This window comes from Papio anubis, chromosome 4 (assembly GCF_008728515.1).
Source record: "Papio anubis isolate 15944 chromosome 4, Panubis1.0, whole genome shotgun sequence".
NCBI lineage: Eukaryota > Metazoa > Chordata > Mammalia > Primates > Cercopithecidae > Papio > Papio anubis.
In genome coordinates this window covers 138,503,988-138,524,013 of record NC_044979.1, presented here as the reverse complement: position 1 = coordinate 138,524,013, position 20,026 = coordinate 138,503,988, and the positions used below count along the sequence as shown (strand labels likewise).

Here is a 20,026-nt window from a genome sequence, read left to right as displayed (position 1 = left end):
GAGACCATGCTTTATTATCCCCGTTTGCCAAAACTGGCCACTAAGGCTCAGAGAGGTTAAGTAACTTGCCCAAAGCCACACAGCGAGGCAGTGGTGGAGCCTGGATTTGAACCGGGGAGTGTCAAGCACCCAAGCCTTGCCTCTTCCTGTGCTTGTCTAGTGACCAAACACAACAGAGGAGACACAGTGATGGCACTTCTAGGTGCCAGGCTCTAATGTAAGCTCATTGTCCCTATTGATTAACTTAATTCTCAGAATAACAGATGAGATAGATAGTATTACTGATCCCATTTTAGAGGTGAGAAAACTGAGGCACCAAGAAGCAGAGTGACCTGCTGAAGGTCACACAGTAGTAGCTGGACATTTGGATGTTACTGTGAGCCGAGCATGGTGGTGGCTCATACCTGTAACCCCAGTGCTTTGGGAGGCCAAGGCAAGAGGATCATTTTGAGGCCAGGAGTTCAAGACCAGCCTGGACAATGTAGTGAGACCCCCATCTCTACAAAAACATTAAAAAATGAATTGGGTTGTGGTGGTGCGTGCCTGTAGTCCTAGTTACTCAGGAGACTGAGGTTGGAGGATCACTTGAACCCAGGAGGCAGAGGCTGCAGTGAACCATGATTGTGTCACTGCACTCCAGCCTGGGCAACAGAGCAAGACCCTGTCTCAAAAAATTGGCTGGGCGCAGTGGCTCACACCTGTAATCCCAGCACTTTGGAAGGCCAAGGCAGGCAGATCACTTGAGGTCAGGAGTTTGAGACGAGCCTACCCAACATGGTGAAACTAAAAAACTCTACTAAAAATACAAAAATTAGCCAGGCATGGTGGCACTGTAATCCCAGCTACTCAGGAGGCTGAGGCAGGAGAATCACTTGAACTTGGGAGGTGGAGATTGCAGTGAGCCGAGATCACACCACTGCATCCCAGCCTGGGTGACAAGAGCAAAACTCCGTCTCAAATAAATGAATAAATAAAATACAGTAAAATACGTGACTTTAAATCTGGTATTATTGGCCTTGTGTTAGAGACAGACAGCAGCCCTTCCAGGCAGGCTACTCGATCCTGGAGGGGCCCAGGCAAGAACTTGCTGGCTTCCTAGCCTGAGTCTCTTCTGCCCCACAAACAGAATGAAGCACCTACAGCCCACCTTGGACCCGTCCCTGCCGTGCCAGCTGAGCAGGCTCTGCCCCAGAGCTGTGGCCTCCCCTGTTATGCTCACCCCAGGGCAGGAGTCCCTAGGGTGCCTAGCACCCGTTCCCCAGGCCCTGCCTGCCCAGCCTGCCCCTGACTCCCCGCAGGCCCCCAGGGAACTGGAGAGGGTGGAGAGGTGCCCCCACCTCCAGTTCCAGTGTTGACTGTGTGACTTGCTTCTTAGGGTGAACCTGGCGTGAAGGGGGAAGAAGGAGAGAAAGCCGCCGCTGCAGAGGTAACTGTGCCTGCCTGCCATGTTCCCTCCCGCCTCCTTGGCTGTGAGCACTGACCCGCAGCCGGCCCTGAGCTGAGGAGTATGGGGTCCCCGTCCTGAGAAGTTCACAGCCCAGTGGGGAACTTAGCTGAGTACAGCAGTGATTGCAAGAGAGTGAGAAGGTGGCTGGGTGGGGATGCCACAGAGGGTGATTGGCCCTTGGCAGGTGCCCCACAGATCTGCACTGACCCGCAGCCGGCCCTGAGCTGAGGAGTATGGGGTCCCCGTCCTGAGAAGTTCACAGCCCAGTGGGGAACTTAGCTGAGTACAGCAGTGATTGCAAGAGAGTGAGAAGGTGGCTGGGTGGGGATGCCACAGAGCGGGTGATTGGCCCTTGCGAGGCTTCCCGAGACAGGGAGAGGAGTCACAGACTTGTAGGAAAGACAGTCTCCCTGGAGGAGGAGGCTTCAGGCTGCGGAGTCCCTCTCAACGGACTGGATTCTCCCGTGAATGGCATCTGGGCATGGACATGCCCACAAGGTCAAGGGCGCTGGGGGACTGAAGGGGACAGAGCTGCTGGATGTGGGACAGGATGGATGGAGGAAGAGGGACTTGCAAACTGGGAATCTGAGGAGAGAAGATTGGAGCAAGCAGAGGCTGGGGCCGGCGGGGAGGGGGAAGCTGGGGCATGGGCTTGGCTGTGGGGACCTGTGGCTTCTGGGAGGAGGAGGGGAGGCTGAGGCTGGGGTCGTGGATGAAGGGGATGAAGGGCTCATTTGAGGTCCAAAGTCAAACTCCTCTCAGCTGGCCCTGAGCTGGGTGCTCGGCCACCAGGGATACAGGGTCCTTGCCCTGAGAAGTTCACAGCCCAGCAGGGGACACAGCTGAGGACAGCAGTGATTGCAAGAGAATGAGAATGCTGTTGCTGCCTGGGGACCGGCAGGGGAGGCCTTGAAAGCTCAAAATGAAAGTGCCTGAGAGGGGTGTCCCCTGGGTGTGTCAAAGCTGGGCGGGCAAAACAGAACGGCCAGGGTGGGTCTGGGGGACCTTCAGGAGGTCCTTGCAAGACCAGAGAAAGGGAAGAGGCTGGAATGAAGGTGCTGTGGGGGGTGCAGGAGGCAGTGAGAGCGGCTGAGGCATGAGCCTGATACACTGGTCCCTCACAGCCGTACTCTGAGAGGTGACCGTGACCCCCTCCATTTCATAGCAGCAACTTGCCCTGGCCTGTAATCCCAGCACTTTGGGAGGCTGAGGTGGGAGGATCGCTTGAGCCCATGAGATCAAGACCAGCCTGGGAAACGTAGCGAGACCCAATTTCTTAAATAATAATAATAATAATAATAATGAGACAGGTATGGTGGCGTGTGCTTGTAGTCCCAGCTACTTGGGAGGCTGAGGCAGGAGGATCGCTTGAACCCAGGAGGTTGAGGCTGCAGTGAGCTGTAATCGTGCCACTGTACTCCAGTCTGGGCAACAAAGCAAGACCCTGTCTCTAAAAACTAAAAATAAAAATAAACTAAAAAAAATAAAAATAACAAATAAAAAACCACCTGTGACTTAGGAACATGAGGCTCAGACCCTTGGTCTCCCCTTCCCTGAGTTGGGGACAGGACACTGACATCCCCATCCCAGACCCTGTAACTGGCTCAACTTCCCATTGCCTTTGGCCCCCTGGTAGGCAGACCTTTCTCCTATAACCCAGTAGGATGCTTTTTGGCTTCCTTTTGTTTCATTTTAAGCTAAATTAATCTGAACGTAAGACAGACCTGTCATGTTACACCAGCAAAAGGCACCCGTTCTGCTGCCAGCTCCCAGGGCTGGGCAGGATGGGGACAACGGCTTTGTCTCCTCACATCCCTTTTCTTTTCAGAGTGGCCTTGACACCTGCTTTCTTGATAAGTCAGCACCCTGTCTTGGCTCATTCAGGTGTCTCTGTCCAGAAGGTCCTCTGCCCTCTGTCCAGAAGGTCCTCTGCCCGTGTGTAGACCGGGCCCTTGAAATATAGACTCCGCCATTGTGCCAGCGTGCCAGCCTGCCCGCCTGCACTGTGAAGTAGTGGCTTTCTCTGCTGTCTTTCTTGCCTGGCGCAGCCACACCTACCCTGGCCCTTGCCTGCTGTTTGGTGGAGAGCTCTCGGTGGGGCGTTCAAGGAAGGAAACAAGCAAAGAACCTCCTACCTTCAGGCCCTGGGATAGGTGCTCTGTCCTGGTTAGGGTATTTTCAGGGCGTGCCAGGGAAGCTGACAGGCAGCTGTGGTGGAAGGAAAAGCTCAGGCTGGAGGCCGACAGGTGTGGATCTGCAGTCTGGATCGACTGCTTTACCAGGCTGTGTGGCCGTAGGGAGGTTGCCTGCCCTCTCTGTGTTTCAAGTTCTTTGTCTGTGAACAGGGTTTGAAGCCCTGGCTGGCACATAGTTGATGATGTTCAGTCTATGCTTGTTTGCAGTGGTGAGGGTGTCAGGTGGGAAGAGGCAGGGGTGGAGGATTTGAGGACGCATACACTGTATCAGGATGGCCCTGAACCCCTCCTCACAGCCGGCCCTGACCCTGGCCGTTTCCTCCCCGCCAGGGTGAGGGGGTGCAGCAGCTGAGAGAGGCCCTGAAGATCCTGGCAGAGCGAGTCCTCATCCTGGAGCACATGATTGGGATCCACGGTGAGCAGTGACCAGGACCAGCAGGCTGGGAATCTCCCCTCCCTCCTTCCTCTCCCTCCCATGCTGCCTCTGGTCTCTGGTCTCCCTCTCTGACCCCTAGTCTGACCCTGCCCCTCCCCTGCTCAAAGACCCTCAGTGGCTCCCTGCTGCCCTTGACGGACTTCCACGTGCATCAGCCCAGTTTCCCAGCCCCTCCCTAGTATAGCCATGGTGGCCAGAGCCCTGCCAAGCCATGTTGAGGCCCCTCCCACCTCCATGCCTTTGCTCGGGCCATCCCTCTGCCTGGTGAACACTGACTGCCACTTCAGGACCGCTCAAAGATCTCTGCCTCTGTGAAGCCTTCTCTGAACCCTTCTCTTTGTCCCTATGGTGCTCTGGGGAGCCTTCCATTCCATGCTGGGATGGTGTTTCTGTGACCCTCTGGGAGTCCCTTGTGCAGAACAGTAAATGGTGCTTCTGCAGGACCTGGAGCACAGGCCCGTCAGCATTTGTTGGAGAATGAATGGATGAATGAATGGGTGAATGGACAGCTGGGTGGGTGGGTGGGTGAGTAAGTGAACAAATGGCTGGTTGCCTGGATGAATGTATGAATGGGTAGATGCATAGATAGATGAATGAATGAATGGTTGAATGGACAGGTGGATAGATGGATGAGTAAGTGAATGGGTAGGGGCATGGATAAATAAATGAACAAAGTAGATAGATAGATAAAACAGACCAAAATGGAGCAAATATAAGTAAAATCATGTCGTAAATCGTCGTCGTCGTCGTCGTCGATACATCGTAAATAAATAGATAAGTCCTCATCAGCAAACCAACTAAGTAGATCGTCGTCGTCGTCGTCGTCGTCGTCGTCGATAGATCGGTCATCTCGTCGACAAGTAAATCGTCGTCAATAAATGTCGTCGTCGTCGATCGTCGATCGTCGATAGATAGATAAACCATCACTCGTCGTCGTCGACCATCCCCATAAATCATCATCTTAAATCGTCGATAGATAAATCGTCGTCGATCGTCGATCTCTCATCGGCACCGTCGATAAATATCGTTGGAATAGACAAATCATATAGATGGAAATATAAATAGGTAGATAGATAGGTAAGTAGACAAATGGAATAGAGTGAATAAGTAGTAGATAGACAAATAGATAAGATAGATAAGATAGATGAATAGATAGATAGATAGATAAGATAAGATGAATGATAAGTAGACAGAGTAAATTAGATAAAGTAGAAGTAGATAAGATAAAGTAAGTAGATAGATAGATAGATAAGATAAGATAGATAAGATAGATAGATGAGCATAAATAAGTGAATAGATAAGATACATACAAAATAAATAAAATAACTAGAAGTAAGATAAGATCATTGAAATAAGACCAGAATAAGATAAGATACTAGAATGGAATAGAGTCAATAAGACAAGCCGAATAGAGTAAGAATAAGTGAATAAGATAGATGGATGCATGGATCCATGAATGAATGCATCAGGAGCTGAAAGCCTGCTGCTGCCTTGCTTTTCCACGCTGGACAAGAGCATCTCTCCACAGCCACGTATCATGATCAAAGGTGCCCCCAAGTGTTCCTAAGGCTCTACCTCGAGTCCACCCTTCTGCTCTCCTTCCAGATCCCCTGGCCTCCCCGGAGGGAGGTTCTGGCCAGGATGCCGCCCTGAGAGCCAACCTCAAGATGAAGAGGGGTGGCCCCCGACCCGATGGGGTTCTTGCTGCCCTGCTTGGGCCTGACCCTGGACAGAAGAGCGTGGACCAGGCCAGCAGCAGGAAGTGAAAGCCCACTGCTCCAGGACACCCTGTCCTGGCTAGAGACCCAGCCCCAGAGGCCTGAGCCGCCGCTGGTTCCTAAAGATGCCCCCAGGGGAACTGGGCTCCAGGCATGGATGATTGTGAGGACCTGGGGGGCTTTGGGGACAGATAATGTCTCCAGGGGCAGGGTCTGGAGGGGCCAACACCCTCATCAGAGCCCTTCTCTGGCCTTGCCCCTCCCCCACCCCCACTCCCGGCTGGAGATGGGGTCTGGGTGGGCTGGGTGCTGGGAATAAGAATAATCCTAATACCCATCATGTATTGAGTCCCTGCTGTAACTGGCCCTGTCCAGGGAACTTCCTTACGTTGTCTCATATTTAACCCTTAGGAGGTAAGCTTATTATCCCCACTTCACAAGGGGACCGATGCTCGGATGGTAGAAATAACCGTCCCTTGGCCACCAGGTCATGGGCGGCAGGGGCGGGATTTGAACCCAGGCCCCTCAGTTCCTGAAGCCATGTTCTCTTGACCCTGCCAGCTTCCCCTCTTGGCGAGAAAACTCAGACAGGGAGGGTGCAGGGCCAGGATGGTTCCTTAAGGCAAGCAGGGTTGCGGGGAGGCTGGGCCAGCCGGTCTGAGGGGATAGGCAGGGTCCTGCAGGGCCTGGGGCTTCCATTCCTCAACCCCCTTCCCCACTGGCTGGGGGGGCGCGGCTTGGCCTGCAGCTGCTCTCAGAGGCCAGGGAGATCCTGAGTAAGTCACTGCCAGCCACGCAGACTTGAGGACCCTGAGAGAGCAGCACTGGGGGTGCAAAGGCCCCCCAAAACCAGATCGGCATCACCGGCCACTGCCTCCCAGCCTCACTGAGCCCACCCGCCCTCTCTGGGTCCGTCCCATCCCTGAGCCGGAGGCAGCATTTCATGGGCGTGTCTGTCAGAGGTGGAACTTTCAGCCTCTACCCCACGAGTTCGTCTCTCAGGGGACTCTGTAGGTTTGCTACTTTTGCATGGCACAGCAAGTCCAATGTCCCCTTTGCAAACTGCAGAGAGGGAAACAGAGTCCCAGGCCTGCTGGGAAGAGATGCTCCTGCCTCCCACCTTCCAGAGTTGGGGAGCCTGGCAGGCTCCACGGCAGGCACCAGGTCCCTAGCAGCCCAGAGCAGCTCTGATTGGAGCCCTCAAGGCCTCTGGGGCCCGGGTCTCTGTGATCAGCTCAGCCCTGGTGCTCCTCTCTTGCTGGACTGGGACCTGGGACACAGCCACGACAGCAAACTCAGAGAATTGAAGGTGCTGGCGCCACCCTGGGGCACTCTGTCTTCACAGCAGGAGTGACTGTCTCCAGTGCTCTTGGTACTCCTGTTCGGCTGTGGCCTGGTCCCTCTGGGATCTTCTTTTGGCCCTTGAGGCAGGTCTGGAGAGGCAGTCTCTGTCTTCATGGAGGGGCGGTCAGAGGCGGTCGGGACCACCAGCCTGTAGCGTTATTATTGTATCTGACAATAAAGGTGCTCTCCCCACTGTGGGTCTGTTTGTGTGGTGACAGCAAGAGGCTGGTCTGCATCTCACCGGCCAGGTGCCAGGAAAGCTGTGAGCAGCTCCAGCCAGGCCCGGGGTGACCACAGGGCCTCTGTGGCAGGAAGGTCCAGCTCTGCCCTCAGGACCTCCAGGGAAGGGGCTGGGAGTGACACACAACAGGCAAGCCCCAGATTGGGGCTTAGCCTGCAAGGGTTCTCGGCTTCACCCAGGAAAGAATTCAAGGGCAAGCTGGAGGTAGGAGAAACAGCTTTATTGGAGGGGCAGGGTTACAGCTCCATGAATCCTCCTGCAGAGCAGGGCTTCCCCCCAGGCAGAGAACAGCAGTTCAGGGTAGTTCTGCACCATATTTATACCTACTTTTAATTGCATGCAGATTAAAAGCTGGTTTATGCAGAGATTTCTAAGGAAAGGGTGGTCATTTCTGGGTCATCAGATCTTTGCCACGGAAAAGGGCAGTAGTGCCTGAGTGTTGCCATGGCGATAGTAAACTGACATGGCACACTGGTGGGCATGTCCAATGGAAAGATACTTCCACTCTGTCCCTGTTTTAGGTAGTCCTCAATTAGGTCCTGTGTCTGAGCCGTCCCTCCAGAGTCAAAATCTGTTTCTTACCTCCAGAGGGTGAGGGAGGCCCCTTCAAAGGCCACCTCACCCTTCCACCCAACCACACTGTCTGTAAGCTGGGCCTGGCCCCCCGCTCTGCAAGAAGGTGAGTTAAGTTGGGGTGGCCTCGGGGCTCTGGGAGGAGCAACCCTGATCCTGCTCCATGCTCCTGTCCAGGACTGGGGTCAGTGACATATCAGAGACCCCAGGGAGGCCCATATACCCTGATGACAAGTCCCAGGTACAACACAGAGACCCAAACCACTGCTGAATCACCCTGTGACCTTTGTAGGTATTAAGCTCTTGCCCTGTGTATTAGTCTGTTCTCACTCTGCCGATAAAGATATACCCGAGACTGGTAATTTATGGTAATTTATAAAGAAAAAGACGTTTAATGGACTCACAGTTCCACATGGCTGGGGAGGCTTCACAATCATGGTGGAAGGGGAAAGGCACGTCTTACATGGCAGCAGGCAAGAGAGAATAAGAACCAACGAAAAGGGTTTTCCCCTTATAAAACCATCAGATCTCGTGAGACTTACTTATTCACTACCATGAGAACAGTATGGGGGAATCGCCCCCATGATTAAATTACCTCCCAACGGGTCCCTCTCACAACACATGGGAATTATGGGAGCTACAATTCAACATGAGATCTGGGTGGGGACACACCCAAACCATATCACCCTGTGCCCATTGCCCAGCTACAAAGAGAACACTGCCTACCTCTGCCTGGAGCTTGAAATCCTATAGAGAGGGTGAACGTTAAACACCACACCAGGCCAGGCGTGGTGGATCACACCTGTAATCCCAGCACTTAGGGAGGCCAAAGTGGGAAGATTTCTTGAGGTCAGGAGTTCAAGACCAGCCTGGGCAACATAACAAGACCCTGTTGCTACAAATTAAAAAAAAAAAAAAGTTAGCCTGGCGTGGTGGTGGCTTGTACCTGTAGTCCCAGATACTTGGGAGACTGAGCTGGGAGGATCACTTGAGCCCAGGAGTTGGAGGCTGCAGTGAGCCATGATTCCGCCATTGCACTCCAGCCTGGGCAACAGAGCGAGATCCCATCTCTAAAAAATAAACATAAAAAAGCACCACAGCAATCGTGTGGAGGAAGGAGATTCCAGGCTGCTCTGAGAGTCCAGGACCCAGAGACCAAAAGGGCAAAGAGAGCAGGGAAACAGAGAGAAAGAGGGAGGGAAGGGAAAAGAGAGAGAAAGAGGCAAGAGGGAGAGAGAAACAAGAGACAGAGACAGAGAGATTGTCTGCCAGAGCTTCATCTGTCTTTATTTGCTGGTAAATAGGCGACACGTTCCTTAAGCCAGAGCCTCTTCTTCCAGGCCCCATTGGCTCTGGGATGCTTCCTCCAGCCACAGGTCCTGGGCCCAGCAGGCGCAGTTCTTTCAGCAAACAGGGAGACCCGGGTGGGGCAGGTGCCTGAAGTCAAACCTTGGCAGGAACCACTGGGCAACTGTCCCAGGCAGGGAGTGTGAGTATGTTTAGGCTGGAGAAATGTCCTCACCCCTTTTATTCCTTTTGCCAGGGCAGGAGTTACAAAACCACATATCATTCCTTCCTTCCTCCTTTCCTTCATGTAACGAATCTTTTATTGATCACCTTAATTGAACCAGGCCCTGAGAACTTCCCATGAACAAAAGACAGGAATCTCTGCCCTCAATGAACCCACACTTCAAGGGGAAGAAGTCAAAATAGGTAATAAACAGCCTGGACAACATTGTGAGACCCCATCTCTTAAAAAAAAAAATTTAGCCAGATGTGGTGGCATGACCTGTTGTCACAGCCACTTGGAGGCTGAGGCAGGAGAATCACTTGAGCTTGGGAGGTCAAGGCTGCGGTGAGCCGAGATCACACCACTGCACTCCAGCCTGGGCAACAGAGCAAGATTCCGTCTCAAAAACCAAACCAAACCAAACCAAAATAGGTGATAAGTGTATATATATATTTAAAGCCAGTAAGATGATTGGCTAGAAGCCTAGCCGTGTTCAGATGATCAGCAATATGGAAGCGCTGAGGACTGGGAGCTGACAATTAATCTCATTTTTTAATTTTTAAAAATTATTTTAATTTTTTTGGTGTGAAAAAATACCTCCTCTCCTCGAGGAAGTAGACCGGCAGGCATTCATTCCCCCAGACCCAGTGGCAGAGATGGGATCCTAAGAGAGAGACTTGCCTGCATGGCCCAGGACACCAAAATGTCCTGCCCCAGAGCTGCCCCCTCTCCCCGCCGAGGTCTTCTTCCTTCTGTCTTAAGGGCAGATCCCACGCCCACTGACGCCTTTGTCTTTCAACCAAGGGGCTGCTGAGTTTGGAAGGTGTGAACTGAGCTTAGACGCTCCAGGTGGGCACCCTCAGGTGCACCCTGAGAAGACCCCTGCGGGGCAAGGTGGAAGCTAGTGAGGGAAGCAGAAGGGCTGGGGGACGACAGGGGCTGACTCTCCCCGGCCATCACCTTCCAGCACGAGACTCTGACAGTCACAGTTCCAACGTCAAACCTGGCCTTCCAGGTCCTTGGAAGGGAATACCTGTCAAAGTAGGAAGACAGAGCCTGTTTTACTTAACAGCTGGTTAGCTCAATGCATAACTTTTTTTCTTTCTCTCTCTGTCGCCCAGACTGGAGTGCAGTGGCGCGATCTCGGCTCACTGCAACCTCCGCCTCCCAGTTCAAACAATTCTCCTGCCTCAGCCTCCCAAGTAGCTGGGATTACAGGTGCCCGCCACCACACCCAGCTATTTTTTTTTCCCCTGTACTTTTAGTGGAGATGGAGTTTTACCATGTTGTCTAGGCTGTTCTCGAACACCTGACCTCAGGTGATCCACCCGCCTCAGCCTCCCAAAGTGCTGGGATTACAGGTGTGAGCCACTGTGCCCGGCCTCGATGTGTGACTTTTAAATAGACTCATGGGATGCCTTCATTTGTCCTCTGGTCCCTGGATCCTGCCATAGGAGGGCCTGGATGGGACCAGCAGAGTCTAGGGGGAGGGGGAGAGGGCTGTATGAGGAATGTTTGGGGAAAAAGAACTTCCAAGCTCCTGCCAGCAGGGTGGACAGGCCAGCCTGAAGTGTGTTGGATGGAGCCAGGGTGGCAGATACTATGGGTCCCAGAGGAGGTCTGAGACAGAGCTGAGGGAGAAGGTCTCCCCCAAGGGGCTGGGTGTGAGTTGGTCCTTAATATGGTGAGGACAGATCCAGTGCTAAACAGTGAAATGTGTCACCTCCTTTAACGTCACAGCCACCTCTCTCATTCTGAGGTGAGTCAGCTGAGCCCCAGAGAGGTTATGTAACTTCCTCAAGGTCACACAGGCAGTTGGCGGTGAAGCTGAGTTCCAGACCAGGTCTGTGAGACTCGGGGAGCCATGCTCTGCCCCGCCGAAAGAGGTTCTGGAATGAAAAGCAGAGTTCACATAAACCCAGGGGTGGTGCTGCCGAAGAGGCCAAGTGTGAGCAAAGGCTAGGGGCAGATGAAGGGCAGAGCAGATTTGGGTAAGGGTGGAATGAATCTCCCGGGACACTGAAGCAGCTGCCAGGTCGGGGATCCCGGAGGACTGTGATGCTGGAGGGAGAGGAAACTGACCCCTAAGAGTCAGCAGAGGAGGCAGGGTCTTGGTCTGGCCTCTCTGCACCATCTGGCTGTAGAATGACCTTTCTGAAGTGCAAGCCTGGCGTCACTCGTCCCTCACTCATGAATCTGCTGTGGCTCCCCTGTTCCTGGCCTCAAGCCTGAGCTCTGCCCCCTGGTGCTGTTACCTGGGTCCCTGTCCTGGCCGCCTTCTGCACACATAGAGGCTGCAGCTGCAGGAGTCAGCCAGGAGGCCTGCCCATTGCCTGGTCTCATCTCTGTCCAGCCGTGGAGGCTGGCTCCCCAGTACAAAACAGTGCTAAGTGTCTGCAGGAAAAGGGACAGCGCTGTTGGGGGAAGGGCCTCAAAGCCCCAAGGGGAGCCTAGCTCTTTGGCCTTGTGTGACCTCCTCAAATCTTCTCCTCCTCTCACCTCTGCAGCCAAGGAGACAGGGCAGGCCCATCTGATCCTCTCCCCAGCATCAGAAAGGTCCTTGTGTGCATGTGTGGACACCGCCACCTGCACTTCCAAGCTGTCCACAGGGCCCAAGACTCGGCGTAGGAAGCAAAGCATCCTGGGCTCTCAGCTAGGATGCTGCAGGGCTGGACCGCGGTCATCCTCGTCTGCCCAAAGTTGCCCTCCCTCCCTACAGCCTCCTGGGGAAAGGGGACTCACCAGGGTCAGCCCAGTCCTGGCAGGAGCCTCCAGGTCCCTTCCTGGCTCACAGCTGAGCTTTCAGAGCCAGAGCTGGGGAAGGGCTGGCTAGAGCCCTCACTGCCTGTGTGCCCAGAGCTCCCAGTCTGAGGCCACCTGCCTGGGCACTAAGGAGGGATAATTAGCGCAGGCCCCTGTTCACCTCGCCCCACCCTGCTCCCCCCTGTCCCCGCTTTGCCTGACCCAGACATGGCTGTCTCAAATTTCCTGCCTGTCTCCTCTGCTCTGGTGCCTCTGCCTCCGGCGGCTGCTTCCTGCGCACACCCCGTCTGTGGCCCGGCGTCCAGATCAAACCTGACATTTCTTCTGAAATGCCAACTGACTCTAGCCCCTGCTATACATGTGTGTGCATATGCAAGTGTGTGCATGCATAAAAATGAGTGTGTTCATGTGTGTGCACATGAGAATGCACATGCATAAGAATGAGTGTGTTTTGTGTGTACACATATGTGCACATGTGTGCATGTGTAAAAGTGTACATGCATGAGAATATGTGTGTATGTCCAGTGCATATACACATATATGCACGTGTGTGTGCTTGAATATGTGTGTGTGGGTATGCGTATCTGCTACAGTGTGTACGCACCTGGGCACATGTGTGCCTACAGGGTGTGTGTGGTGGGGAAGGGACTGACACCACTTCAGTAACACCTTTTCTTTTCTCTCTCTTTTTTTTTTTTGTTTTGTGTTTTGAGGCCAAGTCTCACTCTGTCACCCATGTTGGAGTGCAGTGGCACAATCTTGGCTCGTTGCAACCTCCACCTCCCAGGTTCAAGCGATTCTCCTACCTCAGCCTCCCGAGTAGCTGGGACTACAGGCGTGTGCCACCACGCCCAGCTAATTTTTGTGTTTTTAGTAGAGACGAGGTTTCACCATGTTAGCCAGGCTGATCTGGAACTCCTGACCTCTGGTGATCCTCCTGCCTTGGCCTCCCAAAGAGCTGGCATTACAGGCATGAGTCACCACACCCAACCAGCTAATGCCTTTTCTTCCAAAGCCTCTCTCCTAGGCACTAGAACTCATTTGAGCCATAGTCCTTGGTGCACCCGAGGCCCTGGACTGTGACTGAGTTCTCTGGCTCTGTGGGACCCTCTTGTCCTCATCCCTTCAGCCCAGCTGAGCCCTGGGGTGGAGCAAGGCTGCAGGCTCAGACAGGACCCTGCCTCGGAGCCTCCCCTCTTCTAGTGTAGGAGGCCCAAGGGTCTCCCCGGCAGGCAGGCTTGCTTTGGGACCCAGAATCTGGGCCTGAAAGCAACTTCTCAGTCCCCAGCCAGGCACCCCTGCCTGCCCCGCGGCAGTTGCCACCAGCCAGAGAAGAAAGTCAGGACCCCCCGAATCAGTCAGTAACTCTGGCAAGGGCTTGACATGATGGCCTCAGTGTGGAAGTGGCCTGGGTTGGGCTGAACCTCAGAGGTTCACACAAAGACACGCTGTTCTTAGCCTATTCCTGGCATGTCCTGAAAACCCACAAGGGGCAATTCTCCTACCAGAGTGGCAGAAAGAGCCCGACTCTGGCTTTAGGCTCAGCCAAGGGTGGTCAAGGTGCCATTGGGGTCCCCCAGCTTCACTCCTCATCTCCCTAAATCCAAAGCACACCCTCCCAGCTCTGTCTCTTCCAGTCACCTATGAGTGTCCTGTGGGCCAGGTCACGTCTGCGTCCCCAGCTCAGGCCAGGTGCAGAACAGATGAATCACTGCAAATGAATCACTGGCACATGACAGGACATTCATGATGGGGGCGTGGCTTCTTCCTTGACACTGGTACATGGCGGGACATTCACAATGGGGTTGTGGCTTCTTCCCTGACACTGGTACATGGTAGGACATTAACGATGGGGATGTGGCTTCTTCCCTAACCCTAAGAGGCCATGTTGGAGGTTATAGGCAGGGGCAGGTGGGAGCCAAGACAGGCCTACATCAGAACAGAAGCCCCCTCCCCACTCCAACCCTCCACGCCTGCAGTTCCAACAGCTCCCGAGGTTCCTGGAACATCTCTCTCCCAGACCGGCTTTATGGATTGTAAAAAAATAATTTCATGAGGTTTTCAATTAATTGAATTCTGGGGAGATTTATTTCCAATGTTATTAATAAATTCTAATGCCACCTATAACTTTCAAAATTAACTTGCAATCGGTGCATTGTAAAAGGCAAATTAAATACTTTTTCAGGCAAGGGCTGGCAAATTTAATGAGCCGATGTGTCCCGAGGGAGATGGCCAGGCTCACACATCCCAGCAAATACTCCTGCCATCAGCAGATAAGAGTGTGATCTGGGTGAGTGACAACTGGACCTCCACATCCTCATCTGTAAAAAGGGATCACAGAACCTGCCTCCAGAACCCTCAGATACCTGGAGTTGATGCCGTTTTTTATTCATAGACAAATACAACGAAGGGGCCCTATGGCAGTTAACTTTATGTGTCGACTTGACTGAGCCATGGGGTGCCCAGATAATTGGTCAAACACACCTGCCCTGCCCAGGTCAATTCATCTGGTGAGTCTACAGGAGAGCGGGGGCAGGCCAGCCTCTGCCTCCTTCTGAGTAGAGAACAAGCACAGCAGTGAGGACGGCAGGGAAGACAAGGAGCAGGGGATCCCAGGGAGGACTGCCAGGCTCACTGGAGGGAGGAGAGTCCTCCCCTAGGAAGGGACACAGCTGAGGAGTCTGAGAGATTTAGTAGGAGTTCTGTGAGTGAAGGAGAAGGCAGGGCTAGTTGGGGAGGCACTAGCACGTGCAAAGGCCCGGTGGTGTGAGAAGGGGAAAAGCACTGGAAATTGTTGGAAATGCTCTAGGGTGAAGCCAGCAGGGGAAATATGATAATATGGGCTTATTACAAGGCTACAGGGATCTTAGGGGACCCCAAGGACAGGGACTGGAATCAGAATAGGCCCCAAGAAAGCAGTACAGGATCTGAGTTAGTCCCAAGGCCTCAGTGGTAGCAAGAGATTACTGATTCCCAGGGGCTCTGCCTGTTGCCTGTTTGTCCCTGTTTTTGTGGCAATGTGTCATTTTGTCTCGGCCTCATAGCTTCAGCCTGCTCATGACTTCTGCTGCTTCTTATGGTTTGCCATAAGAAGGCATCTCTCCTTCAGCAGCAGTCAGCTTTGCCGTGACCCAATATTCAAACTGAGTGTCAAACACCTTCATTGTCTCCTCAGGGACACAGCACACAGGCTCCCTGGAGCCTCTCTAAAGGTGGAGTTCTCAGACAGTACCTGGTGCCGTAACAAATATCCCATTGACCTGAGGGTGACATTTCTCACAGCTCTAAAGGCTGGGAAGTCCAAGATCAAGGTGCCAGCAGATCCAGTTCCTGGTGAGGGCTCTCTTTCTAGTTTGCAGACGGCTGCCCTCTTGCTGTGTCTTCACATGGTGGGGAGAGAGAGAGGAAGCAAGCTCTGTTGTGTCTCTTCGCATGAGGACATTAATACCCTTATGAGGGCCCCACCCTCATGAGCTCATCTAAACCTAATCACCTTTCAAAGGTCCCACCTCCAAATATCATCACACTGGGGATTCAGGCTTTAACAAACAAATTTTAGAGGCACATAAACAAGTGGTCTACAGCAGTAGAATGCCTTGTCCTTGTAGACAGACAAGGACAGACCTTGGTCTGGTCTCCCCTAGGTCTAGACGCAGATACCTGATAAAGAGGGAGGATTCCAGGGAACCAAGTTCAGAAGCCTCATAGAGCAGGAAGTATGGGTTTTGTGGCCTGTTGATGACAGAAGCTTCTATCTTAGGCTTAGGGTCTCCAGCAAGGCTCTTGCTGGGCAAACAGTACAGTCTTTGCTTTGTTTTATATCAGAGCTGCATTTTCAAACATAACCATCCCACACCCACTCTCCAGCTATTCAAGGACTTTGATGACATCCCTCCAGTTTCTCAGGATGTAACAGTGGCAAATCACTGTGCACTTTCTCACTTGCTGCCCATGATCCCCCATGCTCCAGCAGCCAAGCAGGCCTGTATTGGGCATGAAAGGATCTTGGCCTTAATTTTTCTTCTGCCTCGTGGCTATAAAGGGAGCATTTTGTTGTGTTTTTTTTTTTTCCCTAAAAAGACAAAACCAAAAGGTGCATCTTAATTAGGGAAGATGTGCAGTGAGACCAGACTGAACTCTGCCAGGCACTAGTCTCTCACTGTGTGTGCACAATGCTTTTAAGGCAGCCCCGTTGCCATGGCGATTACCACATCTCAGCTTACTGAGGTGGCATTGCAAACCTGTAGGGAAGAAACGGATTATTCAATAAATGATGCCGGGACATTTGGTTAGCTATTTGGAAGGAAATAAAATTAGCTCTTTCCTTCACACCATACATTCATATAAATTCTAGAGGATTTAAAGAATTAAATGTAAGAAAGGGAAATAATTAAAAAGCAAACAAATGTTTGATCTTGTGGGTACATGAAGACATTTTAAACCTAAAGCAGTAGAAAAAATAACAAAGGTTAAGGTAGAATTTAATACATAAAATTTAAATCTCTGTTTTAAAAATTAGTTTATTTCATTGGGAAACTGCAAACAAGAATAAAATGGTTGCAAGAAATATGACAAAAGATTAATACCTCTAATATGTAAAAAGTAATTACAAATCAATAAGAATGAACATTCCAATAGAAAAATAGTGAATGAGAAATGCTCAGAAGATGAAATAAAAATATGTAATAAAATATTTAAAAATATTCAGCTTCATTGGTCATCAAAGAAATGCCCATTAAAATATCAATGAGATTTTTTCCTAGAGCTTATCAAAGAAGGCTTAAATATAATTATAGCACTCAATCTCATTGAGTGGAGTAAAACTGAGTATTCCTATTCATCTCACATGTGAAAATACAAGTTGGTATAAAATTTCTAGGAAAAAAATTAACTTCATGCCACAAGAGATTTTAAAATGTTCACACTATTCAGCTGGTAATTTCACTCTGAAGATGTCCTAAGGTGCTGTCCAGGATTGAAGCCAAAAATGTAAATGTGATAATATTCACTGTAAGTATTTAATAGAAGTTTATAATTTACTAAAACACATGGGCATGGTTAAATAAATTATGGTACATAAATATGATGAAATACTGTGCAGCCATTAAAATAATATTTTGAATAATATTTAATAGCATGGAAATATGTCTATGATATAATGTTAAGCGGAAAATAGTATACCATTTGGGTTTCTTAGCTGCCAGCAATAGAAACCCGCTCTGGCTGTCTGGATAAAGCAGAAAAGGAATTCACTGGAAGAAAATTGTAGGGCTTGGAATCAACAGGAACACAGGAGAACTAAACGGAGAAAGAAAGAAAAATAGAGAAAGAAATAGAGGAAGAGAGAGAAAGCAAAGAAATATAGAGAAAAGAAAGAGAGAAAGAAGAATGAATGAAAGAACCAAGGAAGGAAGGAAGGGAGTAAAAAGGCAAAACAGGGCAAACATCCATCAACAGCTCTACTCATGGTACCAACGTAGACATATGGCATGATCCCAAGTCAAGGCAAAATTGGCTGTTCAGAAATACCAAATTCACCCGGGAATCTCAGTGCTCCAACCCTTGCAATGTTTCCTTCTTACTCACGCAAAGTAAGTACTTACCAGGTTGGGCAGCCTTTCACCACCTTGTAGCCCAGCCATGGAAAGAACGTAGCCTCTGAGATTGTCACAACAGGGAAGACAGATGGAGGAGGCTCCATGGGAGTGATGCTGTCGTTTCTGTTCACAGTCCATTGGTCAGCAGTAGTCATATGGCCCCCAACCTCACTGCAATGGAGGCTGGGATAAAGAAGGCAGTGAGCCAGTTGAGGCTGCAATTTGAAACACATGGTACACTTAATTTAGGATAATTTGAGGAAGATTTAATTTCAAGGAGACTATTTTTAAAGGTGTGGGTGGGCTATAGAAGAACCAGAAGGGAGAATGTGGTGAGCTAGGGCTATTAACAGCCCAAAAGGATGAGGGTCAGATTGGATTTTCAAAATCTCAACTATGTGCTGTTTTTAAGTAGCAATTTTGAATAAAAGATCACTACAGAAAATTTGAAGCATACAGTTATCCAGCTTCACCCAATGGACAATATATAGAACACACGCCCACCAATTGCATAATATGTGCTCTTTTAAAGTGTACATGGAACATTTTCTAAAATAGACCATATGCCTAGCCATAAATAAATCTCAACAAATTTCAAATGATTAAAATAATAAAATATGTTTTCTGACTACATTGAAACTAAACTAGAAATTAATAACCAAAAAAAAAATATATATATATAGAAAATAACCCAAACCCTTGGAAATAATCCACATTCTTCTAGATAATTCAATATGTCAAAGAAGAAATCACAACAGAAATTATAAATTCATGGAAATAAAAACATAGCATACAAAATTTGTAGGATGCAGTTAGCACAGCTCTTAGAAGAAAATTTACAACTCTGAATACATTAGAAAAGAAAAAAGAAAATGAATGATCTATGCTTTAATCTCAAGATACTAAAGAAAAAACAGCATATTTAGAAAAAGGAGAAGGAAAACTAAAGGAAATAATAAAGATAACGGCAGAAATGAATAAAATCAAAAGCAAATGTACAAAGAAAATTTAAAAGCCACACATTGATTAAGATTAATAAAACTGATAAATACTTAGCAGGCTGGATCAAGAAAAAGAAAGGAGAAAACATAAATTAGCCATGCCAGGAGACATCACTACAGATCTCCAAGACTTTAATGATACAGTAAAAGGATATTGCCAACAGCTTTATGCCAATAATTTAAAAATTTAGATAAAATGGATAAATTCATTGAAAAACACAATGCATTAAAATTGTCCTAAGAAAAAATAAAAATTTGATACACTTTTATATCTGCTAAAGAAATTTAATTCATAATTAGAAACATTCCCACAAAGAAAACTCCAACCTCAGATTGCTTAAGTGTTGAATTCTACCAAACATTCAAGGAAACTCATACAGACAGACAGTAGATTAGTGGTCGCCAGGGGCTGGGGAGTACTTGCCTATTCTAGACATGTTATATAAATGGAATCATACAATATGTGGTCTTTTGTGTCTGGCTTCTTTCATTTAGCATATTTTAAAGATTCACCCAGGTTAAAAATGAATAAATAAAGCTTTATTCATTTTTATGGTTGCATACTATTCTACCATATAGATAAACCAGATTTTGTTTATCCATTCCTCAGTTGATCAACATTTGGGCTCTTTCTACTTTTTGACTATTATGAATAATGCTACTATGTACATTTTTGTACAAGTTTTTGTGTTGACACATGTTTTTGCTTTTCATGGATACGTATCTTAGAGTGGAATGGCAGGGCGGTTTGGTGACTTTCTGTTTAGCTTTTTGAAACACTGCCAAACTATTTCCCAAAGTGGCTGCACCATTTTACAATTCCACCATCAATGTATGAGGACCTCAACTTCTCTATATTCTCATCAACAGTTGTTATTGCCTTTTTAAATTTTAGGCAAATTAGTGAACATGAAGTGGTAGGTTACTGTTTTGGTTTGCATTTTCCTAATGACTAAGAATACTGAGCATCTTTTCATGGCTTATTGGCCATTGCATACCTTTGAAGAAACGTCTGTTAAAATCCTTTGCCCACAACAGATCTCTACCTCCCACCATATAAAAAAGTGACTCAAAATAGATTATACACCTAAATGTGTGAGCTAAAACTATAAAACCCTTAGATGAAAACATTGATATAAATCTTGGTGACCCTGGATTAGGCAACTTGTGGACTGAAGTTTTAATTGGTATGTTTGCATTT

The 20,026-nt window shown here is 49.5% G+C and overlaps 1 protein-coding gene and 1 long non-coding RNA gene across 2 annotated transcripts in view; one reads left to right on the top strand and one right to left on the bottom strand.

Moving 5' to 3' along the window:
• Positions 1–7,333, top strand: part of COL26A1 (collagen type XXVI alpha 1 chain) — a 201,601-nt gene extending 194,268 nt beyond the window's left edge. Inside the window, exons 11-13 of the mRNA XM_003895827.4 lie at positions 1,376–1,426; positions 3,973–4,057; positions 5,684–7,333. Coding sequence (XP_003895876.3) covers positions 1,376–1,426; positions 3,973–4,057; positions 5,684–5,844 — 297 coding nt within the window. The 3' untranslated portion in view covers positions 5,845–7,333. The remainder of the gene's footprint in view (positions 1–1,375; positions 1,427–3,972; positions 4,058–5,683) is intronic.
• A 3,457-nt stretch (positions 7,334–10,790) lies between these two features.
• On the bottom strand, positions 10,791–18,437 carry LOC101024045. The gene is made up of 3 exons (XR_644690.4): positions 17,831–18,437; positions 15,460–15,607; positions 10,791–11,353 (listed from the first exon to the last, which is right to left on the bottom strand). It is a non-coding gene; the product is annotated as an uncharacterized LOC101024045 (long non-coding RNA).
• Between the last annotated feature and the right edge of the window lie 1,589 nt (positions 18,438–20,026).